Genomic DNA, 18,208 nt, shown 5'->3' with positions numbered 1-18,208 from the left:
TGTTCACACTCTGATGCAGTTAACCTACATGTTAGGAATTAAGTAAATCCCGGTAAACACTTTGATGTGGTTAAACCTACATGTTAGGAATGAAAATAAACCCCTGTTCACACTCTGATGCGGATAACTTCCCTTTTGAAGAATGGGTTAATTTGATGTAATCAATAAGATCCAGGGGAGTCTTGGATATAGTTTTAGATTGAGATTTATTAATAGCAGTAGAATGGTAGCTGCAAAGAAATCAAGCCATTTGTATACTGGCTGGGACCTGTGGTTTGCCGGCCAGCTAAACAGGGATCGTAGTGATCATTCATGGATCCAACACGCCGTACGAGACAGCCGGATAACAGAGGAGTAGGCGTGACCAATGGGAGGACGCTGAGTCATCGGGAGGCGGGTCTTGAGGCGGAGTTTTGGCTATAAAGAGACGGCAGTCTGGCTCGCCGGCCACATATTGATACCGTGTCCTACCATCAAGGGCGCGGGAAATGCAGTTTTAACTGCAAATATTATCATCTCCTGCATTATCATCCTCCTGATGAGCTAGGCTAGACCCCTAGCGAAACGCGTTGAGGGAAGTGTGAGGGAAAACTTATACAATAGGTGGTGGATACATCAGGGACCATATATTGTATTTATCCAGTTAGGATACGTAGCCCATGAATAGAGACTAATAGGGCTAATGTAACTATACCCTAAGTGGCAACAATGTTAACATAGGCAATTGGAGCATACTTGAGATCAGTAGGGCATTGTGTGAGGTGTAGTTGAGTGGAATACGGCTTGTGAGAACATGAGACTGTACTGTATTGAATATCCTCCGTTTCAATATAGCTCCTGTTGTCATTATCATATACGGGGGTTAATTTGTCAGTAACAGAGACTGCTCACAGAGCTTTCGCCTCCAGGACCTCCCTCTGGCCTTACTCACAGCCTATGTGGAACCACTAGGGATTTGTATCTAGATTTCCTCGCACCTGATTTCATCTAGAGTTCCAGGGATATATAGGTGTACTGGGGCATACCAGATTAGCTCCTGGCACACTATCAGGGAATGAAACTGTTAATGGCTGTACCAGACAGGGATTGACTTAATAATTATTGGTTACCCTTTATCAATGAGGTCATAGTACAGTTTTTTTTAAAGAAAATATTTAAAAAACATTAAATAAATTGAGGCCATTTTTAAGAAAGATTATTAAAAGTTATATTTTATTTACTCCTACAGTGATTTAGTCTTTATGTGAGTAACTACCCGTCAGTGATAAAGAAAATAAAACTTGTGCTGAGAGTTTTTTAAATTGCAGCATTTCCGCTGCAGATATTTTTCTGCATTGTGTAGATGGGATTAGCCAGAATCCCATCTACTTTGCAGGTAATGTAAAACACAGGGTTTTTTGCTGTGGTGCTTCCACTGTGGCCAAAACATTGCGTTTTCGCAATGTAGGGCCCCAGCCTTAAAGTGGTTGTCTAGGATTAAGGACGTTATGATGTATACACAAGGCCATAAGAACCTGATTGCCTGGGGGCCAACAGACTCCCAGACAGATCAGCTGAATGAATCTGCTTACGGCACTTGCTCTATACACAATACAGGGCCTGAAGAAGCTGTTCACTGTATAGCAGCTGGGGCCATCACTACAGCTCAGCTCGCACTGACTACAATGGATGAAGTTTATAAAATGGGCCATATTTTGGGTGCCAATTTTTTTAATTTCACTTCAGATACAGCAATTGCCTGCCAAAGCAGTTTAAATAACCAAAGTAAGCCTCAAATGTGCATGGTCCTCTTTTACTTCCGAGCCCTGTTGTATACCTAGGAAAAAGATCAAGGCCGCATGTACGGTGTAGTAAATGGAGAGCTGACTTTTCACATGCCATATTGGGCACAGACAGACTAAATCTGCCAAAAATTTTAATTTTTGACTTTTGTTCTCACATACTGCTTTCCTTTCCCCTTCCTTTTATTAGATGAAAGAAGGAAAAGAAAATCCTTATACAGTTGTCAAATATTAGTTTATTATTCGGCTTAGTGGCCAAAGTGAAAACTTTTTAAATAACATTATACATAATGTCATGAAAAAAACCATATCAAATAGTCTTACCATTATGTTTAACTGGGCTTATATGCTCATCTCATATAGATCAAGATGTTCCATTTAGATGCATCTGCTCTGTTGAAATGGCGCACTCTTATTTCTACTCTCACTGATGAAACATATTCAGATTTTCAGGAATCAACACAAAATGTATCCCCATCTGCTAACAATGAGCTGATCCTAGTGTATATATTGCACCCAAGCTATTTGACCCCTGCAAGTCTACATAAAATGGGACGCCTGCAACATCCCGGGTGCTTGTGATGTTCTGCTACGTACTCTGACTTTTGGCACATGATTTTTTGGGACAAAGGTTGTGGGTCTCTTGTCAGACATACTAGGTATTCTTGTTCTATTCACCCCTATACACCTCCGCTGGAATTGTTTCCGCAGTGTTTTTTAGCTGCGTTCTGTAACGTGGGGCCTTAGCCTAAATGAGTTTCTCATGTATATAAAACATGTTCATTACAATAGGCAAAATGAAGAATGTAACAGGGTGTCATACCGCTGCGCCTATAGCAATGACCAGTAGTTTGAAGGGGAATGGAAAGCAATTGTTCAAGTTCCCTTTAGCAATACCCCTTTGGAAAAGAAGCATTGCATGGCTAATATTTCAATGAAGGGGCTCTACATATACACAGGCATTTAGTCCTTCAGAAAGTGCCACAATTAGATCTGCCTACTAGAGATGAGCGAGAACTATTCGAAACTGTTATTTCGAATAGCACGCTCCCATAGGAATGAATGGACGCAACCGGCGCGCACGGGGTTAAGTGGCCGGATGCCGGCACAGTTTGTGTGCCGGCTGCGTCCATTCATTCCTATGGGAGCGTGCTATTCGAATAGTACTCACTCATCTCTACTGCCTACATTTCTAGACATTCGCCTCTCTATGAGCTCATACTACCCTTTTATATTTACGCTAAGGCCCCCCCATGGTGTCCCACAGAAAAAAAGGCTCCAGGAAAAGTGCCAGCGGAAACGCATCATGGTTTTTCCCGCTGAAGTTTGCAGAAGTTTCATCTGCGGATTTTCTGCTTCAATTATATCTGTAGGGAAACCGTCGGCATTTCTGTAGATATAATTAACATGCTTCAATTTCCAAAACCGCAACGGTTTTTGAGATCGCAGCATTTCCACTGAACGTATTTTACCGCAAAGTGAGGATGGGATTCACTAGAATCCCATCCACATTGCGGTGACTGTAAAACGTCATGTTTTTTTTTCCACGTCTACGCCACGCGGAGCCCTTGCTATAAAGTCATTTTTAGGAACACATATTTATGGCGTATCCTTATGAATTCAATTTAGTTATTATTAGATTCAGACCCTCGTTTTCAGGAAACTGACACTATTGACATGAAGTTCTAGTAGGCAGTGCTCAATGATCTGTACCAAATGTATTCCACCTATTCCCTGACACTCTCCAAAATTGTGTTGAAAAACTTAATGTCTTGGAAGTTAAACATGGCAAACTTAAAAGGGGTAACAGATTTGTTTTTTACCTCCTGGTTGGCAGCAGCTAATTCTTCTTCCAGTGCAGACACTCTTTCTAGAGAAACCCTCAGCCTTTCTCTCACCTAGAGAAAAACAAAACATGTAAAAAATAAAGATAAAGGTTACACATTAGAGCAAATTTTTCAGTGCACAAACATAATTAATGATACAATAAAAATTACTCTTGCAATAAATTCAGTTGATTTGCATAAAAAATATAATTGAAAGCAATTTGAATACACTAAGTATCAAACAGTAAATAATAAAATATGGATTGTAGAGTTAGTCGAAAAAGCAAAACTAAAAACGTACCATTTGAAATCATCTACTATGTTAGCATGAACGTTCGGTATGTTCTTAAAGGGGTATTCCCATGAACATAATCAGATCTATATTTGTAGATAATTAAACGATAAACATTTTTGCAAATATAAGTAGTTAAAAATTTTGCAGAGTTTTAAAGATTTTCTCTATGTATCTTAGTGGTGAAAGTCTTTTATCGTGATTGGTTGCCATGCATACGACCACAAATGCAGAAACTTTCTATGGTCTGAGACTTGTCAGAAATCCAGCCATTATTTTCTTATTGTAGCTGGGTTATCAGGCAGGAACACTACATGTATGAGAAGATATTCCGGCCACAATAAGGAAATCATGACTGATTTTCTGACCTTAGAAAGGTCCTGTGTTCATGGTCGTATCCACTGGCAACCGATCAAGACAACAATGTGTGACCACAAGATATTTAGAGAAAATCTTTAAAACTCTGAACAATGTTTAATTACTTATATTTGCAAAAATGTTTAACTTTTAATTATCTATAAATTTAAAAATGGTTAGTTAGTGGAAATACCCCTTTAAGTCCCCACTTAGTGTGTGTGACAATTGGGGGTAATTTAGCATCAAAGGTAGCAGTGTTCTGGATTTACAGAGGTGTTGGGGGCACTGGGTGCCAAATAAACAGCAGACCAGGTGATGTAAACCAAAATAAGTGGCTTTATTCAGCTTATAACAGGAACAAACGCAACAAACAACCTAGCCCACACACAGGACACTACCTCACTTCTTGAACCCTCACTAATCTATTGGGACAAGATACTCGAGGTTTCTTCTCACCAGTCTGGCTCAACGCCTTTTCTGGAATCCAGTCCTCTTGGGAAAGACCTCCTGTCTGTCTCTAACTGGTCCACGATACACCAGCTCCTGCAGGTCACAAGCAACACTCCCTCTTTGGAGTTGGGCTCCTTCTGGAATCCAGCCTTCTTTGGACAGACCTTCTGTCTGTCTCCAACTGGTCCAGTCCGCCTGCTCCTGCAGGTCACCAGTAGCACTCTCCTGCTGTGTGCTCTTCCTCTGGAGTTGATCCCTTTCTACCTTCTGGGTGTGGTCAGAGTCCTTTTAAACCCTGTTTTTGGTTGCTCTACAGCGCCCTGTGTCTGACAGTGCCCGATCTACTGAATATAGGGGATCTGCAGTGCTCTTGTTCCATCGGGAAGGGGTTAATAGGAGCACTGCAGATACCCTATATACAGCCAGGCTGAATTCCAAGTGTGTGTGTGGGGGGGAAACAGTCCTCAAGCTCAGGGAAGGGGCAGACAGACAGACAACCAAAACACCCCCTACCCAGCACCAGCAACTACTGCACCCAAAAACTCCGAACATTTTAATTTTTGAAATTTTCCAGTAGCTGCTGCATTCCCCCCCTAGGCTTATACCCGAGTCAATAAGTTTTCCCAGTTTTTTGTGGTAAAATTAGGGGGGTCGGCTTATACTAGGGTCGGCTTATACTCGAGTATATACGGTATTCTTGTTTTTTTTCTATGTCAGAATTTAGAATATTTGATAAATACTAGATAGATGTGGTTACTAAAACTTGAACTAAAAACTCCCTAGGACAATAAAATCGGAGGACACTGATCTCCTGTTTTCCTTACGCACACAAACAGAGGAAGAAGGAGTTTGTATGGAACAGTGGTTAAGTATAATGGCGTCTCTCACTGAAACCTCTGAAAACTTTAGTAAAAGCCAAGCTTATTCTACCGGTGGTTAGATATAACCTATCCTGTACACGTCAAAAATGTTTCTTACTGAATATCCCCTTAAAGGGATAATCTCCACATAAATATCTATGAGATGCAAACCGCCCTGAAAGCTATGAAAGTAATTAGGAAGGATAATAACGTGCGTGGCAATACCATTGAGAAAGTGTTTTTGGCTGCTGTGGAAAAAAGCTGCATTTTACAGTACCAGGGAAGTAAATGAGATTTTGTTAATATCATCCACACGCTACGGTAAAAAAAGCTGCACAACAATGTTGCATGTTGGTTTTAGTTACCTATTCCCTATAGTTTTAAAGGAAAACATTGGTGAAGAATAACTTAGGCAAAAAAGCAGTGTGTTTTTGCTGCGTTTCGCTATGTAGGGGTTTAGCCTAAAATAAAATTAAAGGGAGTCTGTCAGCAGGTAAATCAGTATCAAACTAAAGACAGCATCTTGTAAGAAAACTTTCACATTTTCCAAAAATAAATTTGTTATTCTGCATTTTATCTCCATTTTAATGAAAATCAGAATTTGAATCATATGCAAATTAGCTGAAAATGGATTTAGGTGCATTTCTTACCCTACTGGAGCTTTACTCTCACATCTAACTGCCCCCTATTGAGTGACATCTTCCACTTTGTCTGCAGTTAGGGCAGTTGTCTAGGGCATAGAGTGAAGTCCTAGCAGGAGAAGAAACCCCACTACCACCCTCTTTATAAGTTGCATAAGAATATAACACTGATTTTCATGAAAATGAGGCTGCAATGCATAGTAAGAAAGACATCTTAGAAAAGTATAGCAGCCGTCCTACAAGATACTGCCATTAGTTTGATACTGATTTTCCTGCTGACTTTAAGAACAGGATTCTGATGGACATCGTGATTAGTGTATGCAAAAGTTAATAACATACATCCTTTATATCTAGTGCAATTACACTGTAAAATGTAAAATTATTAGCATATACTAGGAAGTACAGCAATTAACATGCTGCTAAATGTTATTAGGAATGGCTGGAAGCAATTAACACCAAACATAACTGGTAATTTTCAATTAACAGCGCGGTTTGGTATCTGGTCAGTGCTTGGCTTTTACATCAATACGCTATAAATTTATGACAATTTCAAGTGTAAACACTTTAATAGCAATGGCAAATTTCATTTTGCCTTTCAATTGAGGCATATTTTCAGTTGCTGTTGCCCTGCGGGTAAAGTGTTGCTGGACCTTGAATTATCTATTGCACCCCCACATTTCCTTTATCATTTAGAAAGCAGGGTTCTTAAATTGGGGTGAAAAAATAATAATTTTCATGTAACTGGTAAATTGATCTACTTTGTGTTAAAATATGATAGGTGAAATTCAGATACTGAAATTAAAATTTAACTTATTAATTCTTTCTAAACTAACCAAGGGTCCTCCAATAAAAGTTGTCGGGAGAAAGCAACACTCTAAAAAGTATCACACCCTGATTGTCCCCAGCTATACTAACAATATCTTCATGTCTCGGCATTGTAATGATCACAACAAGCGTAAGATACTCAAATAGTATCCCCTGTTATAAATATAAAGGGAAACTTGTTGAAGATATAGCAACAACAATTCTCCAAAATGCAAGGGAAAATGTCCCTGCAAACTCCAGAAGGAACTTCACTGTTAAAGTCTTTCAACATACACAGCAATATTTGCTACTCAATATATAAACATGCTCTTCTGTCCTTGCACTAAATTCCCAAGGACCTCAACACGTTTCCCCCTGTCTATTAAACAAAGCCGGGTTCAACTGGATGTAAAAGATGAATAGCCAAAACAAAATTTCCCCTACAATGAAGGTTTGCAGTGACAATTGCAGTTCCCGACTACCTCATGGTGGGAGCCAGTACTTAGTGGTATCAGTACATTTTCCTGCGCTTTTTCAATGAATTGTTTAGGTTTTCGGAAGAACCCCCAAGTGAAAATGAAATTAAAGATGTTGCTGTATCTTAAAATTTAAAAAAAAATTCAAACAAAACAATTTTTTTAAAATTTTTATAATAAACCACAGGATATCTCGCTGCTGGATCTTCCAGTGATCAGCTGCAATCTGTGGAAGAATAAGTGTTGTATCCTTCCAGCACCACCATATGGGATATATGTGCCCATCAAGATTACTGGGCTGTCCTTGTGTTATATGGACTTGCTCAAGGGTTAAAGCTGCTCTCTCTAGTTTCCCTCTGCTTTGCCATGTTGATGGAGGTAAAAAATTCCTGTAACTAGAAATATCCTTAGGGGTTTGGAAAATGTGCAGTTGTTAGTGAACCTAAATTTATCAGTGTTCTGTTTCTAATTGGCAGACGTAGACTCTCATTTAGTCTTCTTCTGCCACCCACTTCAATCCTTACCATAAGAGCCCATTTAAACAGCCATAATTATTGAAGGTGTCGTGAGTGAGGTCCAAAACTACCGTGGGCAAGCTCGGACTCACCCATAGGTGAACAGGTGGTAGGCCTAAGGGATGCCAGTCCAACACTGAGCATTGGTTGCTGTCCTGCACTCACAGCATCATGTGAGTACAGGATAGTAGCTGGCATGTTCTGAAATTCACATGAATAACATTGACTGTGTTTCCTGACCCAAATAAAACCATGTGAATTGACCCTAACGATAAGATATCAAAGAGTACTTAATAAAATGGCTGGGACGATGAATTTTACGTTTTCATCATTCATTTGTTTCAAGTTTGCCAGATGATCCTTCAAGTGCCGTAATATGTCATGACAGCAATGACACTTGTTAAATATCTTTCAATCATCACTTTGTGATGATCTTTTTTAGAAAGTGGAAGCACTGGTATGGAAATGACAGCAACTTATAGATCATAGTGAAATCACTGAACATTTTCACATCTAGTGACAACCTGAAAATGGGTGTCATGAATTATACAATATAAAATATAAGCCTTGCATACCAAGCAAAAATAAAGGTCTTGTATTCTTTTTAATTTTTTTAAAGAATACATCAAGCAGTGCAGTATCAAGTCACTTTTAAAAATTAGGGTTGGGGGGATATCGTCACTCCTTGGGGAGAGAACACCATATAGGTGTGTGGAGACTTATTAAGCCTTTAGCACTCCACTTTGCAAGGGACCATGGGAAGAATATGCAAATCTGTCTTCCATGATGTAATTAGGAAGTCAGGTGCCTCAGTGTTGCAAACCAATAGAGGGCGCTCACTGGAATGTGCAAGCCTGTCTTCCCTGATGTAATTAGGAAGACAGAATCTTAGTGATATGACCCAATAAAGGCTGCTCCCTTTAACATCATGCTCGACCTTCCAAGAGGCCTTTGTTTTGCAATGATGCTGGGATTACTACCAGGTATAGTCTCTCAACCGAGGACAGCCGTTTCAATGTTATTGCATCTCGTCAGCCCGGTGTAGAGAAGATTAACCTGGTAGAGGTGAGAGGCTTAGACAGGGTTGAGGGAATATCGTCACTCTTTAGAAAGAGTAGTCTACCGAAACTTTCAGACAACTTTTGATTTTCTTTTTTGATTTTCTGGCAGTATTTGTGCCAATTAACACATTTTGGATCCTTTCTGTTGATTCTGCATTTTTTAACTATTTCCCTTGTTTACCGAGAGATGCTTCTACCTCTCACTATGGAGTACATGCTTAGAGTAAGGGTCTGTGTAACATGTCGAGACAATGAGGGTAGGGGAGGGTCACTTCAAACAGTTATATCTTCGGTGTTAAAAAAAAAAAAAGTAAAAACTTGATTTTGTTGTTATATTAAAGAGGATATTCTTCTCTTTCATATGACACTAAGGTTATATCACCGATTGAATGGGATTTTTATAGCATATGTATTATACAACTGCATATAAATATCCTTATCCAGCCGTGTTTTCAATCAGAGATATATCTCCAGAAATAATTTACATAGCACTGCAACCTTTGTGTCATATAAAAGAAGGGAATCTTTTTCACGTGACACCAAAAGCAAGTGTGTATGTATTATCATGTCTGAGATATAACTGTTTGAAGTGACCCTCCTCCCCCCTAATTTTACTCCATACACAGTAGCATTCATTGAGAGGCAGAAACAGCTCTCAATACAGAAACAAGGTAAAGAGTGAACACATGCAGGATTTCACAAAAAGGATCCAAAATTTGTTAATAAAGTAGATTACAAATTTTATTAACGACACAAATACTGCCAGAAATCAAAAGTTGTCCAAAAGTTTGGTTACTCTAAATAAAAACCTGGACAATCCCTTTAAAGAGTATAGGTGCACCACTGAGCGGTAATGGACCGTACAGATGTACTGTAGTTTTCTGCAATGTATGGATGGAATTAGCTAGAATCCCATCAACTCTGCAAGTACAACGTACAGCATCGCCCTCAGTAACAAAGAATATCCTTAATCCCCTTACTATTGTAGAACAATGGATATGAACTGAAATAAGAAAAACGTTACTCTATCAGATCCAACATTTGTAGCCTTTGTAAAGTTTTAATATTCTGTTTAATATTAAAATAAAGGTTGCAGAAAACTTTTTTCCTAACAAGTCCTACAGGGAGCATCACTTTAGTCAGAGACCGAATCAGACCTTTACTATACATTTATGGTGCACAAATATTTTCCAGCTTATATAATGACTAATTTTAGGTAGTTCTGGAGATAGAACAGATTGTAAGGTTGTTGTTAGCAACTACTCAGCATATGCCTTGATTTCATAACGGTGCTAAATATATCTTCACAGTAAGGAACATGAAGAAGCAGAGAAGTGTGATAGCGCAGCCTCGCTTCCAGCCAAGCAGAAACACTGCATGGATAGTTTAGGTTAAGCCTTACTTAAAGAAATTACAATGAACGATAAAACTCTTAAGCCACTGGAATTACATTATAGCCATTTTGCACTCACTTTTAAAGTCTTTATTAGGTTTACAGTATTTTGTAAGATGGCTAACCCCAAAGTCCAAAGTCATGTTCAGAAAATTAAAAAAAGAAAAGAAAACTACAGTTAGAAAATACAAACCAGTTAAAAATTAATTTAAGTATCCGGTTTTAATTAGCGGAAAAAAAAAAATCTACACTATACAGTAGATTTCCTTGCTTGGGCTCACATAGAGGCGGTGTTGGGATGCCTCCTGATTACCCATCCTTTTCCACTGCGGCCGCCACCAACCTCCTCTCCAGTGTCTGAGCTGCCATGGTCCAGCATCATCACTGCACTCCAGATATTGCCATGGCAGAGTGGCGCTGAAGGGAATGACGCTTTTGGGCCTACTTTGAGGGATGTGCAGAACATAGTAACGCTACACAGTCGAGTGTCAGCTCAGGTCTGGAAGTGTAATATAACAGAATATAGAGTACAATATAAACTGAAGCATGAGTGGCAACTATATTTTACAGGTGTGCTCCGAGAGTCTTAGGGCCTGGTAAGGTACTATAGTGTGTCCTTGGCAGTATATAGTATATGCTATAATTTCATGCATTGAGGGTAGTAACAATAGTTCCTGTCTGGGCAGGCTGCCCTTTTCAGGTTAATACGCTGGGTTTATTGTAGTAACAAGCCCAGAAATATGACAAGTATACCAGCCTTTACTTTTCACTTGTATTTTACTTATACATTGTAGTAGTGAGACATCTGCAAGGCTGAAGGACCCCTACCTGTACAGCAGAGATACACATTACAATGGATATACTGTAGAGAGCAGCGGGAACAGTTTCCTATATGACCAGGACACCTTTTTTCGATATTCGATATTCGTTTCGAGTAGCCCCGCAATATTTGACTACTCGAATCGAATATCAAATCCTATTATACGCTATGGGGGAAAAATGCTCATTTCAGGGGTAGGCAACATTCAATCAAATAGAACTTACAAGTCCACGAGTGAGGGTCGGGCTGGATTCTCCGAGAAGTCTTCTCCGTGCAGCGTCCCCACGGCGTCTTCTGGCTCTGAATTCACTCTGCCAGGCACCGGGCCTGGGCAGAGCCGACTGCGCATGTCCGCACTACAAGAAAATGGCTGCATACAGTCAAAGCGGCCATTTTCTTGTAGCGCGTGCATGCGCAGTTGGCTCTGCCCAGGCCCAATGCCTGGCAGAGTGAATTCAGAGCCGGAACACGCCGCGGGGGCGCTGCACGGAGAAGACTTCTAAAGGTAGGAAAAGAACCAGCGTTGATTGGCCGACTGTATAGCATTCGGCCAATCAACGCTGGTTCTGCATCAAATTTTTCCATTCGAATAGCGAGTAGTATTCGATCGAGTACGAGTATTTCAAATACCCTAGTATTCGATCGAATACCTACTCGATCGAATACTACTCGCTCATCTCTACCATTCACCATTTACACATACATGGTGTACGGGTTCTGCTCATGGTGTACATGGTGTATGGGTTCTGCTCATGGTGTACATGGTGTATGGGTTCTGCTCATGGTGTACATGGTGTATGGGTTCTGCTCATGGTGTACATGGTGTATGGAAAGGCTGTTCTTGTATAGTACTCATGCAGTTTAAATATAGTACTCATGCATAAGGTTTGACGTCATGCAACAAGAAGAGCAGGGGTCATTCTCTTCCCTTTGCTCTGCTGCTGCTTGTTCTGGACTGCAGGGAGAGAGGGAATGCAGGAAGGGTCAGCAGATGTTCCAGTAAGCTCCTTAGACCGAGGAGCGAGCATTCCTTTCCTGGAGGGATCAGTGAGCTCTTATAAGGTTCCCATGACTGCAGTTTATGAGGTCTTCTTTCTACAGTAAATACCACTATCAAACTGATAATTGTGGGATACATATACAGTATAGCTTAACCTATAGCATGTGAATATAAGCATTACTTGTACTGTTAAACTGCATTCAAATAAATAATGCATACACATACACATTGAGAGATAGTAAAATATGCAGCACACACACATATATTTATAAATATATGTGCTATGGGTCATGCTACAACTTAGTAATGCTATACTGTATATGCTAAGGATCATGTTACAGGTTATGTCAAATGCAGGTTCTGCTTATGCAAGGATCAGGTGGCACATGAGGGGTATATATGGAGCATGGCAGTGGTGAGAGAATGGTCGTGGGATTTTTATTTATTGGCTCTACCATTTTATGCCCTGGTGGACTAGAAAAGATGTCTCTGAGGCTAAGTTCACATCTCTACTGGGCTCTCTCCATTGTTTAGGTCCCCCAAGCGACCCAAACAATGGAGAGCCAGACTGCTAAAACAGTGGACTACTAGGGTCAGGTGTCTATCGTTTATACTGAAACCGAGATAGGGTCCAGCGCAGATGTGAATTTAGCCTAATGTAGCAAGTCCTGAAAGTCAGGTGCTAGAGACAACTATGTTGCACAAGGTCCTTTTGTTGTTTGTTCTGATCGGATGGTAGTATAGGTGCATGATCGGCACTATGGGCAGAGTGAAATACTGCATATAGTACTGGCAGAAATCACATGCAGGAAATCACGCCCTCTAAAAAGTGGCTGGGAAGCAGGAAGTGTGTGAGAATGGATCGGAAAGGATGGACAAGTAAAAAAAACTGCAAAAACAGTACTTTTAAGTGAAAAAAGTGGCTGAGAACGATATTTTCCCATTAAGTGAAATAACAAAATATTTTTGAAGTTTTATTTTGTGAAAGAGTAGTTATGCCTTATATACAGCATTATTACTTCTAATGTTCACCAATGTGTGAAAAATTCATTGAATGACCAATATTTCCTATAATCTTATTATGTGAAATATTACTATCCTCCCGCCACTATATATAAACATCGCAGCAGCATTGAGGCGCCACTCGTGTCTACATGCAGAGGTGCCATACATTCACTGTCCAATGTATATATATATATATATATATATATATATATATATATATATATATATATATATACACACACATATATTATATAAAGAATGTATTTCTCTCCTTTATACTCCTCAGAGTCCAGATCTTGAGGTATAATAACCATGAGAAATGTCTAAAAGCATCTGCATGAAGTATGGAGGTGCTATGTCCCAATCACAGGTCAGTGAGAGCTATCTCTGTAGAGGGTCAGCGGGGGTTACTGGCCATGGAGCGGAACGTGCTTACCATGATTTATACTTGATGTACATGTCTTCTATGTGGAGAGGGTTAGTATTACAGGAAACTAACACGCCAGTGAGCCAACTCCTTATTGGATCTGAGTTCAGGCACATTGACCTCTACTGAAAAAACACCTGCAATTCCCGCCAAACTAGTCATAGAAGACGCTAATTTATATATTGGGTTAGAAGGCAGGTGGCCTAATATATGATCAAAGGAATATCCTATTGGGAATCTATCTAGTAAAGTATACTGTCAGCGTACCTCCGTTTATAGCATTCACCGAGAAGTATAAATTACACATTAACTTCATTCCCTGGGTCACTACAGCTAGAGCAATACCAAAATTATACAGTCCTTCTAAAAAATCTATAACCGAATAACATTATTGTAAACTGCCACAGTATGGCTTTAATATTTCAGTCTAGGATGCTGTGTAACTGCTATTTTTGCAGGGCCATCAATAGTTTTTATTGGAACCATTTTGAGATTTATAGTTTGATCACTATTTATTTATTTACTTATGTATTTAAAGAAGTGATGCAAAAAGCAGATTTACGCTAGGTTCACACTAGCGTTCACCTGTCCGTTCTGAGCTTTCCGTCTTCTTCATGCCAGAAGTCGGAAAGCTCAGACCGGGTCCGGCCGTGAGCGGCAGTGAGCGTTTTAGGCTCTCCGCCGCGAAACCGGATTTTTTTATCCGGACATAGAGTACTGCATGTCCGACTCTGTGTCCGGATTATAAAACCCGGTTTCGCGGCGGAGAGCATAAAACGCTCACCGCCGCTCACGGCCGGACATCTCTCTCACCCATTCAAATGAATGGGTGAGAGAGACTCCTGCAGGTTTCCGTCTCCTACCTCTGTTTTAGGCAGGAAACGGAAACCTGCAGAACGGAGTTCACAACGCTGATGTGAACGAGCCCTTAGGCATTTTATTTTTTGATCACGACATCTAAACAATTAATCTGTGGGAACCAGACTTCTCTCCAATGAAAGCCAAGTACAGGCTGTGTAATAAACTAATAAACCTGGGAAACACACTTTAATAACATTTGTTCTTCATACTAATATAATTTATAAGGCTAAAAAAAATTCTGCTTGTTATCCTGAAATCATGATCACATAAAAAGCAAAAAACATGTGAAGTAGAAGACAATTTTCCCCATTAGGGAAAGCCGGAAATGGGAGTGCTACATATGGCCAAGTGCTGTACTTTGAAAAATAAAAAAATCTTTCTGCTGTGATATTGTGACATCCATAACTTATATTTCCATATACAGTATGAATGTAAGGACTTGTTTGTTTGTTTTTTAGCAGGGCTGGTAATATTATTAATACCAATTTGGGAAGTAAATGCAGTTTTGATCACTTTTTATTATGGTCTTTTTTTGGGAACTGAAACGATGAGAAAGGGATTCAGGCATTTTATATTCACTTTTAGATGCTGCTTATGGCCACCGTGGGAATGTCATCTGAGGGTTGCAATCAGGTGTTATATTGAAAGCTCTCAGGATGGTCATTGCCTATATGCTGCTGATGTTTAGATGCCTCAGTCACAGTTGGCCAAGGCGTCACCAGAGTTAATAACCATGATTGGTGCAGGCAGCGATTGTGACTTCTAGCAGCATGGGCCTGCTGTATAATATAGCCAGTAGGCGCCAGCTATGGAGAGGTCTCTTCATACCACATTAGTGACATCTTGACATAATACTATGTTACATGTTATCAAGAAGTTAATGTAATTGCAGTTTTTCCTGTTTTCTAGCATGTTTATGTTCTATACTCTTCCTTTAAACCGTGGACTAAACTATCAGAGGATAGATTGAGAACAAGTCCTTCTTATAGTTTTTAAGTATTGTACAGAATGTTCTGTAAAGCTATAAAGGGTTGTGCAGGATTAGAAAACTTCGCTGAGTTCAGTTTCTCAGAAAGTGACATCACATCCATTGCTCACATGGCCATACTACAGTTCATTCTCATTCATATTAATGGGACTAAGCTGTAGCATTACAATAGGACCAACAGACATGTGGTCACAAGAAGACAGCAGCCATATTTTCTAATCCTGCATCTCCTTTAAGATATAGACCTCCTCAACCCTGTCAGTCATTTGGTCTGAAAAGAGGAGTCTGTGAGGAAAGGCAAGAAGAGATCTGGGCCTATGGTGCTGCTTGTGAGACCTGCAGTTGGGATAGGATTTGGAGATATGGGAACTGTAAGGTAAGCAACATATTGATGAGAACATGTCAGAAAGTTTGGTAGAAAACTTCAGAACAGCCCCATACTTGAAGGTTCTTGTTAAGATTGTGTGCCTCCATCTACACTGGAAGAAGACTCTTCATATAAGATTGTATGCCTCCAACTACAATGGACACAAGCTGTGTTAATTTCTTCAGCAAAGAAACCATAAGCTATTTCCTTAAAGTGCAACCAAATCTCCTGCACATCACTTGAAACAACAAGGGCATCCCACCTTCCGCTAGCTGGCAGACACTACACAGGGTGTTGTCCAGAGGATTACTACCATCACCATCCCAAGTGTGACCCCTTTTCACAAGCCCTGCCAGAAAGTGAAACAGAACAAGACCAGATAATGATAGAGGAATAGTAACTCCATCTACACTCCTACTACAACTCTCTTCCCCACACTCCACTGGGTTGTTGCATGTAGATTTGTGAAGCCTGACACAGCTACATGACTATGTTCTCCCGTTACTGGTGCAGTGGTATCCATACCCTATGGGGTACTTGTCAGTAGATCAAAGTGAACGACAACTCATATAGGGTAGACCTACAATCTATCGACCCCTGGACTCCTAAATGAAAATACATCCGGTGAGAAGGGGTTAAAGCCATAACCTGAAACCTAAATAACATACCTTTTCATCTAGAGCTTTATGGTGCTCAAACAGAGATTTCAGAGCTTTGAGAACTTCCACTTCACTGGAAACACCTGAGGGGGACTGTGCTTGCCGTTTAACCACCGTCATTCTCAATGACCTCTCGTGTCTTGAAACAAGGCACTCCAGATGTTCCAATAAAAGCTGTAATATAAGAAATATTATTCAGAACAGTTTTCTGTAGTAAAAAAAAAAAATAATAATCAAAGAGCTTCTCACCCAGGTGACCCGAACACACAAGCATGCAATAAATAAGTGAACACTGCAGAAAGTCAGACTTTTTTTGTTGAAAGGTGTTTTGCAAGTTAAATGTGACCAAAAACAGGGAGTGAGCTAAATCAACAACTGAATTTGGCCATGTGACCAGTTACTCCATACCTGGTATACGGCACGTATACCCATTACTAGCTGCAGCAGTGATGTCTGTACTCTACAGTATAAGAACACCTCACTACTGTAGGTACCTAAACAAATTCATGCAGGAAGCCCAAACCACAGCCCTGGAAACACTGGTGTGTTACATGGACAAGCATAGGGTTTATTTGTGATTTTTTTGTGCTTTTGGCCACATTTTTTATAACCTGGAAAACAATCTGTCTCTCACTTCCAGAAATGAGTTTGCGAGATGGGAAGGAGGCGCTAACTCTATTAACCTGCCTATCGATCCTATAGTATTTTACCTTTGAGTAGCAATCCCCAGCATCCCCCCTGCAGAACCAGCGTTGATTGGCTGAATGCTATACAGTGTACAACATTTGGCCAATCAACGCTGGTTCTGCAGAAGGCTCATCTTTGACGAGGCGGAATCTAAGATCGAACCACAATGGAGACTGCATATTTAACATTAGAGTAGTCTTCGTTCTGGTCCGATCTTAGACTCCGACTCGTCAAAGACGAGCCTCCTGCAGAAACAGCATTGATTGGCTGAATGCTGTACACTGTATAGCATTCAGCCAATCAACGCTGGTTCTGCAGGAGGGATGCTGGGGATTGCTACTCAAAGGTGCTATCCTGAGGGTCTATCATTCTCCCCGCACTGTGTCCTACTGCTTCCACTTTGCTTTTACTCGTCCTGCAGAACAAGCATTGATGGACCAAATGCTATACACTGTATAGCATGAGGCCAATCAATGCTGTTTCTGAAACAAATCTTTACTGTGAATAGCGAGTGGTACTCGATCGAGTACGAGTATTTCGAATACCGGAGTATTCGAGCGAATACCTACTCGATCGAATACTACTCGCTTATCTCTAATTATAACCCATTAATTACACCTTGCAATGTATCAGGAACTGGATGAACTGTTTAAAGATTTAACATACCCCCCAGGGGGGCGCTGTCACACATACTCCAATCCTGGGTGTATACTAGTGGTCATCCAAGTACTGCCACCTGCAGACTTCTAAATGCCTTCTCTCACAGATGCAACAGCCCTTTTAAGTACCACCCAATTAGCATTATATACCATGTGCATGTGCATTATACTGTGAGAAGGCTCAAAATTCCTGCTGGCAGCCCTGTGAGTAATGCCTGCATCACGGCTCCCTCACTATAATCTTAAGCATATGTGGGCTGTATGGTGGTGTAATTCCCC

General features: G+C 40.3%; 1 protein-coding gene across 8 annotated transcripts in view; it reads right to left on the bottom strand.

The window, feature by feature from the left end:
• PPFIA2 (PPFI scaffold protein A2) overlaps positions 1 to 18,208 on the bottom strand; it is a 243,722-nt gene that overhangs the window by 97,240 nt on the left and 128,274 nt on the right. For all 8 annotated transcript variants that reach the window (XM_075274514.1, XM_075274519.1, XM_075274515.1 and 5 more), the window contains 2 exons: positions 16,593 to 16,757; positions 3,605 to 3,679 (listed from right to left, as the gene is read on the bottom strand). In XM_075274514.1, coding sequence (XP_075130615.1) covers positions 3,605 to 3,679; positions 16,593 to 16,757 — 240 coding nt within the window. The remainder of the gene's footprint in view (positions 1 to 3,604; positions 3,680 to 16,592; positions 16,758 to 18,208) is intronic.

The sequence above is a fragment of the Leptodactylus fuscus genome, chromosome 5 (assembly GCF_031893055.1).
Source record: "Leptodactylus fuscus isolate aLepFus1 chromosome 5, aLepFus1.hap2, whole genome shotgun sequence".
Taxonomy (NCBI): Eukaryota; Metazoa; Chordata; class Amphibia; order Anura; family Leptodactylidae; genus Leptodactylus; species Leptodactylus fuscus.
This window is presented reverse-complemented; position numbering and strand designations above follow the sequence as displayed.